The sequence below is a fragment of the Gigantopelta aegis genome, chromosome 12 (assembly GCF_016097555.1).
Source record: "Gigantopelta aegis isolate Gae_Host chromosome 12, Gae_host_genome, whole genome shotgun sequence".
Taxonomy (NCBI): Eukaryota; Metazoa; Mollusca; class Gastropoda; order Neomphalida; family Peltospiridae; genus Gigantopelta; species Gigantopelta aegis.
Genome location: NC_054710.1, coordinates 5,632,779 through 5,645,871, shown reverse-complemented (window position 1 = coordinate 5,645,871; position 13,093 = coordinate 5,632,779). Strand labels below are relative to the sequence as shown.

Genomic DNA, 13,093 nt, shown 5'->3' with positions numbered 1-13,093 from the left:
TTGTTATATAGACGTTTTGTTAGCAATAGCGACAATAAGCTCTCGGCTGTCCTAATATTGCGACTAGGGGTGTCTTTGTACTCGAAACATTGTTTACTTGTTATATAGACGTTTTGTTAGCAATAGCGACAATAAGCTCTCGGCTGTCCTAATATTGCGACTAGGGGTGTCTTTGTACTCGAAACATTGTTTACTTGTTATATAGACGTTTTGTTAGCAATAGCGACAATAAGCTCTCGGCTGTCCTAATATTGCGACTAGGGGTGTCTTTGTACTCTAAACATTGTTTACTTGTTATATAGACGTTTTGTTAGCAATAGCGACAATAAGCTCTCGGCTGTCCTAATATTGCGACTAGGGGTGTCTTTGTACTCGAAACATTGTTTACTTGTTATGTAGAGGTTTTGTTAGCAATAGCGACAATAAGCTCTCGGCTGTCCTAATATTGCGACTAGGGGTGTCTTTGTACTCGAAACATTGTTTACTTGTTATATAGACGTTTTGTTAGCAATAGCGACAATAAGCTCTCGGCTGTCCTAATATTGCGACTAGGGGTGTCTTTGTACTCGAAACATTGTTTACTTGTTATGTAGAGGTTTTGTTAGCAATAGCGACAATAAGCTCTCGGCTGTCCTAATATTGCGACTAGGGGTGTCTTTGTACTCGAAACATTGTTTACTTGTTATATAGACGTTTTGTTAGCAATAGCGACAATAAGCTCTCGGCTGTCCTAATATTGCGACTAGGGGTGTCTTTGTACTCGAAACATTGTTTACTTGTTATATAGACGTTTTGTTAGCAATAGCGACAATAAGCTCTCGGCTGTCTTAATATTGCGACTAGGGGCTGTCCTAATATTGCGACTAGGGGATATCCTAATATTGCGACTAGGGCTGTCCTAATATTGCGACATGGGGATGTCCTAATATTGCGACTAAGGGATGTCCTAATATTGCGACTAGGGGCTGTCCCAATATTGCGACTAGGGGTGTCTTTGTACTCGAAACATTGTTTAAGGCAAGGACGGTGGTAAAGCGCTCGCTTGATGCGCGGTCGGTCTTTGGTCGATCTCCGTCGATTGGCCCACTGGGTTATTTCTCGTTCCAGCCAGTGCATCACGACTGGTATATCAATGGCCGTGGTATGTGGTGTCCTATCTTTGGGATGGTGCATATAATATAAAAGATCCCTTACTATTAATGGAACAATGTAGCGGGTTTCCTCTCTATATTATAGACTATATGTCAACATCACCAAATGTTTGACATTCAATAGCCGATGATTAACAAATAACACACACACACAAATGAATAACAAATAAATGTGCTCTAGTGGTGTAGTCGCGTTTTGTTAGCAGCGATAGCAGATCCGTACCTGTGGCGGGATGTAGTCCAGTGGTAAAGTGATCGCCTGATATGCGGTCGGTCTAGGATCGATCCCCGTCGGTGGACCCATAAAGCTATTTCTCGTTCCAGCCATGCACCACGACTGGTATATCAAAGGCCGTGGTGTGTGTTGTCCTGGCTGTGGAAAAATATAGAGGGTTTCCTCTCTAAACTAATGACTGAGTATCCAAATGTCTGACATCCAATAGCCGATGATTAATAAATCAATGTACCCTAGTGGTAACAGACTATAACTTTAAGATTCACACCTATCCTAACATAACTTGAACGGCGGTTCAATACTAATGAAAAACGTTTGTTTTGTTTGACGACACCACTAGAGCACATTGGTTTATTAATCATCGGCTATTGAATGTCAAACATTTGGTCATTTTGACACAGTCATAGAGGACTCTTTTTTTTCAATTAGCAGCAAGGGATATTTTTGTATGCACCATATCACAGACTGGGTAGTACATACCACGACCTATGATATACCAGTCGTGGTGCACTGGCTGTGACGAGGAATAGTCCAAATTTTAAACAATGGCTTTTGGATGTCAAACATTTGGTAAATTTGACATATAGTCTTAGAGAGAAAACCCGCTACATGTCTCCATTAGAAGCAAGGGTATTTTTGTATGCACCATATCACAGACAGTGTAGCACATACCATAGCGTTCGATATACTGGCTGGAACGACAAGCTGCCTGTCACGTACTAGTAACTAGGATGAACAACAAGACACAATGTTGAAACAATAAATTTAATGAAAGTAAACAATATTAAATATATATGCACATAACCATACCATACCCTTTCACACCATCTTTCATCCCACCATTCAATGCATTCCAGTCATTTCAACACACCATTTACACATACATATATCAAATAACAATAAACAATGTACTGTTATACCCTACAATATAGTTCGTTTCCATTGTCCATGTAATATTCCTGTTTCTACAGTTCAATAAAGAACACAAAGTTAAACTAAATGTTCACAGATTTCTCCAAATAGAACCATATAAACCAAGCCAATGTTCCTCATTACCAGGCGCCCCCATCTATTGGATGCACACACCACCACCCATCACCATGTTGGATGAGTTTCTCCAACCGTTGAGTCAACTACCGTCATCCAGTACTGATTTGTCCCGTTCCAACCAGCAAGAACATCAGTTCCTCTTACGATACTAGTACTTCTTATATACACCACTTGTCCCGTTCCAACCAGCAATCCACATCAGTTCCTCTTACAATACTAAGAGTACGAGACAGAGGAGAAACCCGACTACATCTCCTATCCCATGTGGATTAAAACTACAATAAAAGATTTAAACATCACACATTCATATCATCTGCATATTAACCTTCTATATGCACATATATTCTACATTCATAGATTTCAAATGCTTATGTGTCCAACTGATACATTCCTTTCATCTATATGTAAAACTTTCTCCAATTCAATTTCTACTTGGGTTAATTTCTCTATTTACACAGGGTAAATATATAAAATTCCACAAATCCACATTAATTATAACATCTATATTGAATTATTTAACATTCAAAATAAAATAGATTCATCTACTCACGCTCTTGTACCAGCTTAAAACACACTTCCAAAAATTATTGTCAGAGTGACCAACCCATCCGAGTACACTGCTTTTATTCATCAAAACTACTCACATCCCAAGCTCACAATGCATGCACCACACCACACCTCACGACCGTCTTCCACATTCACCACCTGTAATCATTATCCAAGCTAATATTGTTCATTACTCAGTGTCACTGTCCTAATGTCATACTATAAATAAATACCAAAACACAGTGGCAGTGTAGCTCATTACAAAACAAATATACCTTATAAATAATATACTCATTTGACTTGTGACACTGCCCAATGTGTCCAGGACGGGGATCGATACCAGACTACCCGCGTGTCAGGCGAACGCTTTACCACTGCGCTACGACCTCGGTCGTTCGGTGATTATCTCATAGAACCTAAGTCTGGTAGGTACTTGGTTCGCCTCTCGGTATCGGCTCCCAGCCAAAGCGAGTTGTAACAACTCAGCAGGTAGATGTTAAGCCACTATACTGACTTCTCTGTCACTTGTCTAACCTCTAACAACCGACCAATAACCCACTGTCCTGGACGGCGTGCTTTAACATTAATTGGATATATAAGTAAGAGAATAAATTGAAATCTAATGAAATGAATGAAGTAATAAAGGTCGTCTCCACGTATACTAAAATGTCACTTTTCAACTCAAAAAGACACTTCTTTGTATTTTCTAGGATTGTGTAATTGATCCCCCCCCCCCCCCATCTCCTTCGTGCACCCCACTAGGTGCGGACCTTATCGGATAACGCCATGTGTACGTTTTGAACCGGATCAACCCACGATCATGTGACCTCACTCGATGGCTTAGTGAAGAACTACAATTTACTATCTACCGACCTCGATGATGATGTGGTTAGGACACCGGGCATAAGACTGGTAGGTACAGGGTTCGCAGCCCGGTACCGTATCCGTCTCAAAGCGAGCTCAGTGGGTAGGTGAAAGACTACTACACCGATTTCTCTCTCTAACTAGCAACTAACAACTAACAGAGACAGCCCAGATAGCTGAGATGTGTGGCCAGGACAGCGTGCTTTAAACTTAACTGGGCATAAGCACGAACATAAGTTGAAATGAAATGAAAATGTACTGTCTATAAGGAAGAAGCGAATGTTTGTTTTATTTAACGACACCACTAGAGCACATTTATTTATTAATCATCAAATAACCGTAAATAAAACATGCTGAGTGCGTCGTTAAATAAAAAATGTCCTTCCTTCCTTCCTTCTTTGAGAGGAAACCCGCTAAAATGTTTCCCATTAGCAGCAAGGGCTATTTTATATGCACTATCCCACAGACAGGATATTATATGCTGAGGCTTTCGATATACCAGTCGTGGTGCACTGGCCGCAACGAGAAATAGCTCAATGAGCCCACCGACGGGGATCGATCGTAGATCTACCACGCTTCAGGCGAGCACTAAATATCTCTGGGCGACGTCCCGCCCCTGTCAGTTGAAAAGTGCATATAAAAGATCCGGGGGAGGGATGGGGGGGGGGGGGGGGGGTGCGGCATATAGCTCAGTCGGTTGAGTCGTCGGCTGAGGTGCTTGAGACGCAGGATCAAATCACCTCCGTGGATCAACTGACTGGGTTTTTCCTCGTTGGATCCAGTGCATCACAACTGGTCAAAGGCCGTTGTATGTGCTTTCCTGTATATAAAAGATCCCTTGTTCCATTAGGAAAAAGGTAGCGGGTTTCCTCTGATGACTACGTGTCAGAATTATCAAATGTTTGACATCCAAAAGTCGATGATTAATTCATCAATGTGCTCTAGTGGTGTCGTTAAACAAAACAAGGTCTGTGTCAAAATTATTTAAGAAATCAATATAATGTAGCGTCCTTAAAACAAACAAGGTGATAACCTGAGGCAGGTTTATAAACAATACTTTAGCTATCGAACTGTGTACATTATCGGATGCATGTGACTAGACTGTCCTACGTCAGTATCAAAATAATGAATTGACATCGAAATATCACGAAATAATTATCTGTTTAGTTATCTGGTTTACGTTTATTTAACGAAAATACCCCGGCAAGCCTACACTTTGATCTCTGCACCCGCCAACACGAGATTACACACCTAAAAAGATAGCATTTATTTCAACTCATATGCTACATCATTAATGCGACATCACGTACACAATGGATGTGACTACCAAACTGCTGTGTTTTATGCTGGTAGTTTTGGGTGTCTTGTGTCAGACGCTGGGTATCTCTCGCCCCACGGCTATCAAACTAGAAAACAATGAGTACACAAACGTGCTGGTGGCGATCCATGAAGATGTGCCAGAAGATAAAAATCTTATTGACAAAATCAAGGTACTGTTCAGGTTAATTAATTAATTATAAATAATTAATTATTATTTTAAATGTATTTATCTATTTATTTAACCAGCAATCCGTCCGTCCGTCCGCCCATCTATACGTCCCTCCAGCCATCCACCCATCTATCGATCGATTCATCCATCCATTCGTCCGTCCGTCCGTCGGTCCACCCAATCCATCCATACACCCACCCACCCATCCATCCATCCATCCATCCATCTGTTCATCCATCCATCCATCCATCCATATACCCATCCATCCATGCATCTATCCATTCATTTATCCATGTATCTATTTATCCATCCATTTATCCATCCATCCATCCATCCATCCATCATGTATTGATTCATTCATCCACCCATCCATCCATCCACCCACCCACCTGGCTACCTACCTATCTTTCTATCTATCTTTATTTATATCTATCTGTATCTCTATCTGTCTGGTCGCCCGGCAGCCCACCATGTTAAAGATCCCTTGCTGCTAATTGAAAAAGAGTAGCCCATGAAGTGGCGACAGCGGGTTTCCTCTCTCAATATCTGTGTGGTCCTTAACTATATGTCTGACGCCAAATAATCGTAAATAAAAATGTGATGAGTGCGTCGTTAAATAAAAACCATTCCCTTCCTTCCTTTTTAATTATGTTACAGTTTATATACATATACATGAATATTAAAAACATTTATTCTTTTTCTATATACCCTTATTTCATTGCGGCTAGCCGTATGCGTTTTACAGACTCAAGCTACGTTTTCATTAATGCGCATGCGGTGCGGGTGCGGTGCGGGTGCGTCCGATTGCGATGCGGGTGCTTGCGTTTGCTGTGTTTCCATTAATGCGCATGCGGTGCGGGTGCGATGCGGGTCCGTCCAATTGCGATGCGGGTGCTTGCGTTTGCTGTGATTCCATTAATGCGCATGCGGTGCGGGTGCGGTGCGGGTGCGGGTGCGGTGCGGGTGCGTCCGATTGCGATGCGGGTGCTTGCGTCTGTTGTGTTTCCATTAATGCGGTTACTGACTGCGATTAGTCCAGTAAGATATTCAAGAAGCAAACACTGCAACATCACTTATTATTTGAAAAAGAGCTTATTATGATAGTCGCAACGTACAATTTGATACAGAAAAGTATTTTAAAAAAACAAAACAAACAAACAACAACAAACAAACAAACAAAAGGAAGCGCCATTGTTAAAAATGAGAACAAACAAGGAGTATACCAGAACCATACAGGTCTATGCATTTTCATATGTTCATATATCAATAATACTTGTAATCGGCTTCAGGAAATAGTTCTATACTTAACAAATACAAATATTTATTATTATGGTGTTTGGTCGAGGAAGACATTATTGAAAAAAATACAATTACAAGCCGCTAGATTAATCACGGGTTTGCCTAAATTTGCATCCATAAAGTCTTTGTACTACAAAACTGGATTAGCATCACTTACTTCCAGGCGTAAATTCGAAACGCTGTGCACAATGTTTGAAATAATGAAAAGTATGGTTCCTGATTTTATGATACCCAGTATCCTACAAACAGTTGAACAAAGAGTCCCTTATTGCTTTACCCCTTTCTAGAACTAATTTACTTCAAATGTCATTTAAAATCGGTTTTAAATCTGTTTGCTGAAATCTTAGCAATGAATTCCACAGAGTGCGTCTTTTCCTTTCATATAAAATGTATTCACATAAAAATATTAACATTGTTCTTGAAATTATATCCACAACTACACGAAGAATCGGTGCTAAGGCCAACTCAATATAAGTCTGCTTTTAAATACCTATACCCATGTTTTAACTTGGTATGCAATACATTTTCTCTTCTATTACCAAATGAATAATTATGGTGCAACGCATGGGACATCGGGTTTTATTTATTTTTTAAATGAAATTATAATTTCAGCTCATAGGTTGTTCCAAAGTTTTATTGTGGAATGGATAAATGACGATTGAAGTAAATTACTTTTAGAAAGGGGTAAAGAAATATCATTCCGATTTCTCAGCATGCAAGGGGCTCTTTGTCTAACTGTTTGTAGAATACTGTGTATCATAAAATCAGGAGCCATACCTTTTATTATTGAATTTAAACATTGTGCACAGCTTTTTGAATTTACGACCGGAAGTACGTGTTGCTAATCCAGTTTTATAGTACAAACACGTTATGGATGCAGCTCTATATGAGTTTTTACGATCGTACACACGGAACGCTAGGGCGGATAGTGTGTGGAGTCAGTGTGAACATTTAAATCTATATGAGTCTTTACGATCGTACACACGGAACGCTAGGGCGGATAGTGTGTGGAGTCAGTGTGAACATTTAAATCTATATGAGTCTTTACGATCGTACACACGGAACGCTAGGGCGGACAGTGTGTAGAGTCAGTTTGAACATTTAAATCTGTATGAGTCTTTACGATCGTACACACGGAACGCTAGGGCGGACAGTGTGTAGAGTCAGTTTGAACATTTAAATCTGTATGAGTCTTTACGATCGTACACACGGAACGCTAGGGCGGATAGTGTGTGGAGTCAGTGTGAACATTTAAATCTGTATGAGTCTTTACGATCGTACAAACGGAACGCTAGGGCGGATAGTGTGTGGAGTCAGTGTGAACATTTAAATCTGTATGAGTCTTTACGATCGTACACAGGGAGCGCTAGGGCGGATAGTGTGTGGAGTCAGTGTGAACATTTAAATCTGTATGAGTCTTTACGATCGTACACACGGAACGCTAGGGCGGATAGTGTGTGGAGTCAGTGTGAACATTTAAATCTGTATGAGTCTTTACGATCGTACACACGGAACGCTAGGGCGGATAGTGTGTGGAGTCAGTGTGAACATTTAAATCTGTATGAGTCTTTACGATCGTACACACGGAACGCTAGGGCGGACAGTGTGTAGAGTCAGTTTGAACATTTAAATCTATATGATCCTTTACGATCGTACAAACGGAATGCTAGGGCGGACAGTGTGTAGAGGCAGTGTGAACATTTAAATCTGTATGAGTCTTTACGATCGTACACACGGAACGCTAGGGCGGATAGTGTGTAGAATCAGTGTGAACATTTAAATCTATATGAGCCTTTACGATCGTACAAACGGGACGCTAGGGCGGATAGTGTGTAGAGTCAGTGTGAACATTTAAATCTATATGAGTCTTTACGATCGTACAAACGGAACGCTAGGGCAGATAGTGTGTAGAGTCAGTGTGAACATTTAAATCTATACGAGCCTTTACGATCGTACAAACGGAACGCTAGGGCGGATAGTGTGTAGAGTCAGTGTGAACATTTAAATCTATACGAGTCTTTACGATCGTACAAACGGAACGCTAGGGCGGACAGTGTGTAGAGTCAGTGTGAACATTTAAATCTATATGAGCCTTTACGATCGTACAAACGGAACGCTAGGGCGGATAGTGTGTAGAGTCAATGTGAACATTTAAATCTATATGAGTCTTTACGATCGTACAAACGGAACGCTAGGGCGGATAGTGTGTAGAGTCAGTGTGAACATTTAAATCCCATCTAATGTGTACAATGTAAAGGAGATAAATGAACTGATTGGAATGACATACATTTGAAGTAATTAATTGGAGCAAAGGGTCGGGATGTAGCCCAGTGGTAAAGCGATCGCTTGATGCGCGGTCGGTTTGGGATCGATCACCGTCGGTGGGCCCATTGGGCTATTTCTAATTCCAGCCAGTGTACCACGATGGGTATATCAAAGGCCGTGATATGTGCTATCTTGTCTGTGGGATGGTATGTGCTATCCTGTCTGTGGGATGGAGCATATACAAAATCCCCTGCTACTAATGGAAATATTGTAGCGGGTTTCGTCTCTATGACTGTATCAAAATGACCATATGTTTGACCTCTAATAGCCGATTATTAATAAACCAATGTGCTCTAGTGGTGTAGTTAATCAAAACAAACTTTACATGATCTGTTGTATAAAACTACATATTTTATTCTGTCGTTCAACAAAACAACAAACAGAGCTTGAAATTACAATAGGTGTTGTAAGATTTTGTTTTCTTATCGCAGACGATGTTCACGGAAGCCTCCAGCTACATGTACACTGGAACCCGCAAGAGGGCGTTCTTCAAGGATATCAAGATCCTCATCCCATCCACGTGGACCGACGACCCCGCCTACTCGTCGCCGACGTCGCAAATCTACACCAACGCCGACGTAGTCGTGACGGGAATGACGCCGCGGTACCGTGACAGGCCGTACTCCCGAACCTTCAGCGGGTGCGGCCAGCAGGGAATAAGAATTCACCTGACGCCCAAATTCTTAACTAGTCCGAGTTCCAGGCACGTTTACGGACCCGCCGGTTAGTTCCATCCATTACTTTCTTTTTCATTTCAATTTGCATTAGATAGTCACTAGCATGCTACATAAATGTTAAAAATAAAGAAGATATTTTTTTTTACTTTCGTTTTCATTTAAATTTATATTAGAGAATCACTAGCATGCTATATTACTGTGACAAAACAAACCCAGGCATTTTCTAACTTTCGTTTTCATTTTAATTTATATTAGATAGTCATGGATTGCGCCTCTTTTTTTTTGTTCCCTATAGGTCGAGTTCTCGTCCACGAGTGGGGCCACTTCAGATGGGGCGTGTTCGACGAGTATCCCGTGGAAGGCGAGCAGGAGTTCTACTTCTCGCCCACGACGGGAAAGTACGAGGTTGTGCGCTGCAACATTCACATGTACGGACAGATCGCCGTCATGGACGCCAATGGCCGCCCTGTCAGACCCCTGACGTTCTGTCGAGAGAGCGACCTCGACAAGGTCACGGGGCGATATCCTGATGGCTGCCACTTCCACGCCGTGACGCGAGGGGCGCGGACGAAGGGAATATCGGCGTCCATCATGGACAGGCAGGAAATAGAATCAGTGAGTTGGAATGGTTGTAAGATATAATGGACAGGCAGGAAATAGAATCAGTGAGTTGAAATGGTTGTAGGATGTAATGGACAGACAGGAAATAGAATCAGTGAGTTGAAATGGTTGTAGGATATAATGGACAGGCGGGAAATAGAATCAGTGAGTTGGAATGGTTGTAAGATATAATGGACAGGCGAGAAATAGAATCAGTGAGTTGAAATGGTTGTTGGACAAACTGAACAGATAGGCAATAGAATCAGTGAGTTGAAATGGTTGTTGGACAAACTGAACAGATAGGCAATAGAATCAGTGAGTTGAAATGGCTGTTGGACAAACTGAATAGATAGGCAATAGAATCAGTGAGTTCTGTAAATACCCTTTTGTTATAAATGTTTGGATTGGTCCAAATAGTATTATGTGACTTAGAAAACAACCAGAAGTTGATTTCTGCAAGCATCTCATTTTTGCATTACTTTCGGCAATGCTTAGACAACAAAATAGATCGTGTCAGCTTTTACTAAAATGACTGTTTATGTTAGTTGCTAAAGTTTAATCCATAAACTGTATGCATGTATTCTTTTATAATTGTATTCATGAATGAACTAGTGTGAAAATTTCATCATCTGGCTACTGACCAGAGAAATCGAACCCCAGAATGAGGATTACCTTTATTAAGTGTATGAATCTCCCGAAGAAATACTTCGATTGTTATTAATGAAATTACTATTCACTTGGATTTATGAAAAGTGAAAATGATAATTGTTTACGTGTATGCAGTATAACCTACAGAACCGCATTACACACTAATGTATCAACTGTTTCGCACTGACGCACGCGTGCGCAGGTGTTTTTTTAATTATCAAAACTCCACAATTCTGTGTTACTTTCAGATTGTAAACTTTTGTGACGACGACGTAAGCGACCAAAAGAAAGTGCACAACTATGAGGCTCCCAACAGACAGAACCGGATGTGCGGTCAGCGCAGCACCTGGGCCGTTATTTCGGAGAGTGAAGACTTCCGGGGAGGACGAAACCCGCCCCGAGACGGTGCGGACACGACCCCGACATTCACCCTCGTGAAGGCTGCACGGACTCGACGTGTGGCTTTAGTCCTTGACGCATCAGGTAGCATGACGGTAGGTTATTTATAGGTCACGACACTGACATTGACACTCCTGTACACTGCACGGACTCGACGTGTGGCTTTGGTCCTTGACGCGACAGGTAGTATGACGGTCGGTTATTCATAGGTCAAGACACCGACATTCACCCTCGTGAAGGCTGCACGGACTCGACGTGTGGCTTTGGTCCTTGACGCGACAGGTAGTATGACGGTCGGTTATTTATAGGTCACGACTCCGACATTCACCCTCGTGAAGACTGCACGGACTCGACGTGTGGCTTTGGTCCTTGACGCGACAGGTAGTATGACGGTCGGTTATTTATAGGTCAAGACACCGACATTCACCCTCGTGAAGGCTGCACGGACTCGACGTGTGGCTTTGGTCCTTGACGCGACAGGTAGTATGACGGTAGGTTATTTATAGGTCAAGACACCGATATTGACATTCGTGAAGGCTGCACGGACTCGACGTGTGGCTTTGGTCCTTGACGCGTCAGGTAGTATGACGGTAGGTTATTTATAGGTCAACAATCCGACATTCACCCTCGTGAAGGCTGCACGGACTCGACGTGTGGCTTTGGTCCTTGACGCGTCAGGTAGTATGACGGTAGGTTGTTTATAGGTCAAGACTCCGACATTCACCCTCGTGAAGGCTGCACGGACTCGACGTGGGGCTTTGGACCTTGACGCGACAGGTAGTATGACGGTAGGTTATTTATAGGTCAAGACACCGATATTGACACTCGTGAAGGCTGCACGGACTCGACGTGTGGCTTTGGTCCTTGACGCGTCAGGTAGCATGACGGTAGGTTATTTATAGGTCAAGTCTCCGACATTCACCCTCGTGAAGGCTGCACGGACTCAACGTGTAGCTTTGGTCCTTGACGCGACAGGTAGTATGACGGTAGGTTATTTATAGGTCAAGACACCGATATTGACACTCGTGAAGGCTGCACGGACTCGACGTGTGGCTTTGGTCCTTGACGCGTCAGGTAGTATGACGGTAGGTTATTTATAGGTCAAGAATCCGACATTCACCCTCGTGAAGGCTGCACGGACTCGACGTGTGGCTTTGGTCCTTGACGCGACAGGTAGTATGACGGTAGGTTGTGTATAGGTCAAGACTCCGACATTCACCCTCGTGAAGGCTGCACGGACTCGACGTGTGGCTTTGGTCCTTGACGCGACAGGTAGTATGACGGTCGGTTATTTATAGGTCAAGACACCGACATTCACCCTCGTGAAGGCTGCACGGACTCGACGTGTGGCTTTGGTCCTTGACGCGTCAGGTAGCAGGTCAGGTAGGTGCAGGGAGCACCAACAGTCCGACCGGGACTATGGAATTTGGAATGTCCCTTAGGATTAAGCTAAACAGAAAACGTGCGCAATTTTGTGAAGGAAATTAACCGCAATTTTGAACGGTCATCCAAAAGGAAAATAGGGAGCTACATATAGTAATCAGGTAGCATGACCCCAGACATTGATACTCTTGAAGGCTGTACGGCCTCGACGTGTGGCTTTGGTCCTTGGTGCGTCAGATAGCATGACGGTAGGTTATTTATAGGACACAATCCGAGATTCCCACTACGAACAGCTACGAATACGATTGTTTGCTAGTACACCGCTGAGAGGACTGTGATGCCCAGACTAGTTTGTCAGACTAATATCTGTGGTCGAGCGTTTAGTGTTGTGAAGTCATCCTTCTAACTTTGTGTTTGTTTTAAAAAA

At 42.4% G+C, this 13,093-nt stretch overlaps 1 protein-coding gene across 1 annotated transcript in view; it reads left to right on the top strand.

Annotated features, from left to right (window-relative positions):
• The first annotated feature begins 5,159 nt into the window (after positions 1-5,159).
• The window catches only part of LOC121386607 (calcium-activated chloride channel regulator 1-like), a 16,199-nt gene continuing 8,265 nt past the window's right edge, over positions 5,160-13,093 (top strand). The window contains exons 1-5 of the mRNA XM_041517560.1: positions 5,160-5,336; positions 9,391-9,682; positions 9,932-10,251; positions 11,133-11,378; positions 11,988-12,071. Coding sequence (XP_041373494.1) covers positions 5,160-5,336; positions 9,391-9,682; positions 9,932-10,251; positions 11,133-11,378; positions 11,988-12,071 — 1,119 coding nt within the window. The remainder of the gene's footprint in view (positions 5,337-9,390; positions 9,683-9,931; positions 10,252-11,132; positions 11,379-11,987; positions 12,072-13,093) is intronic.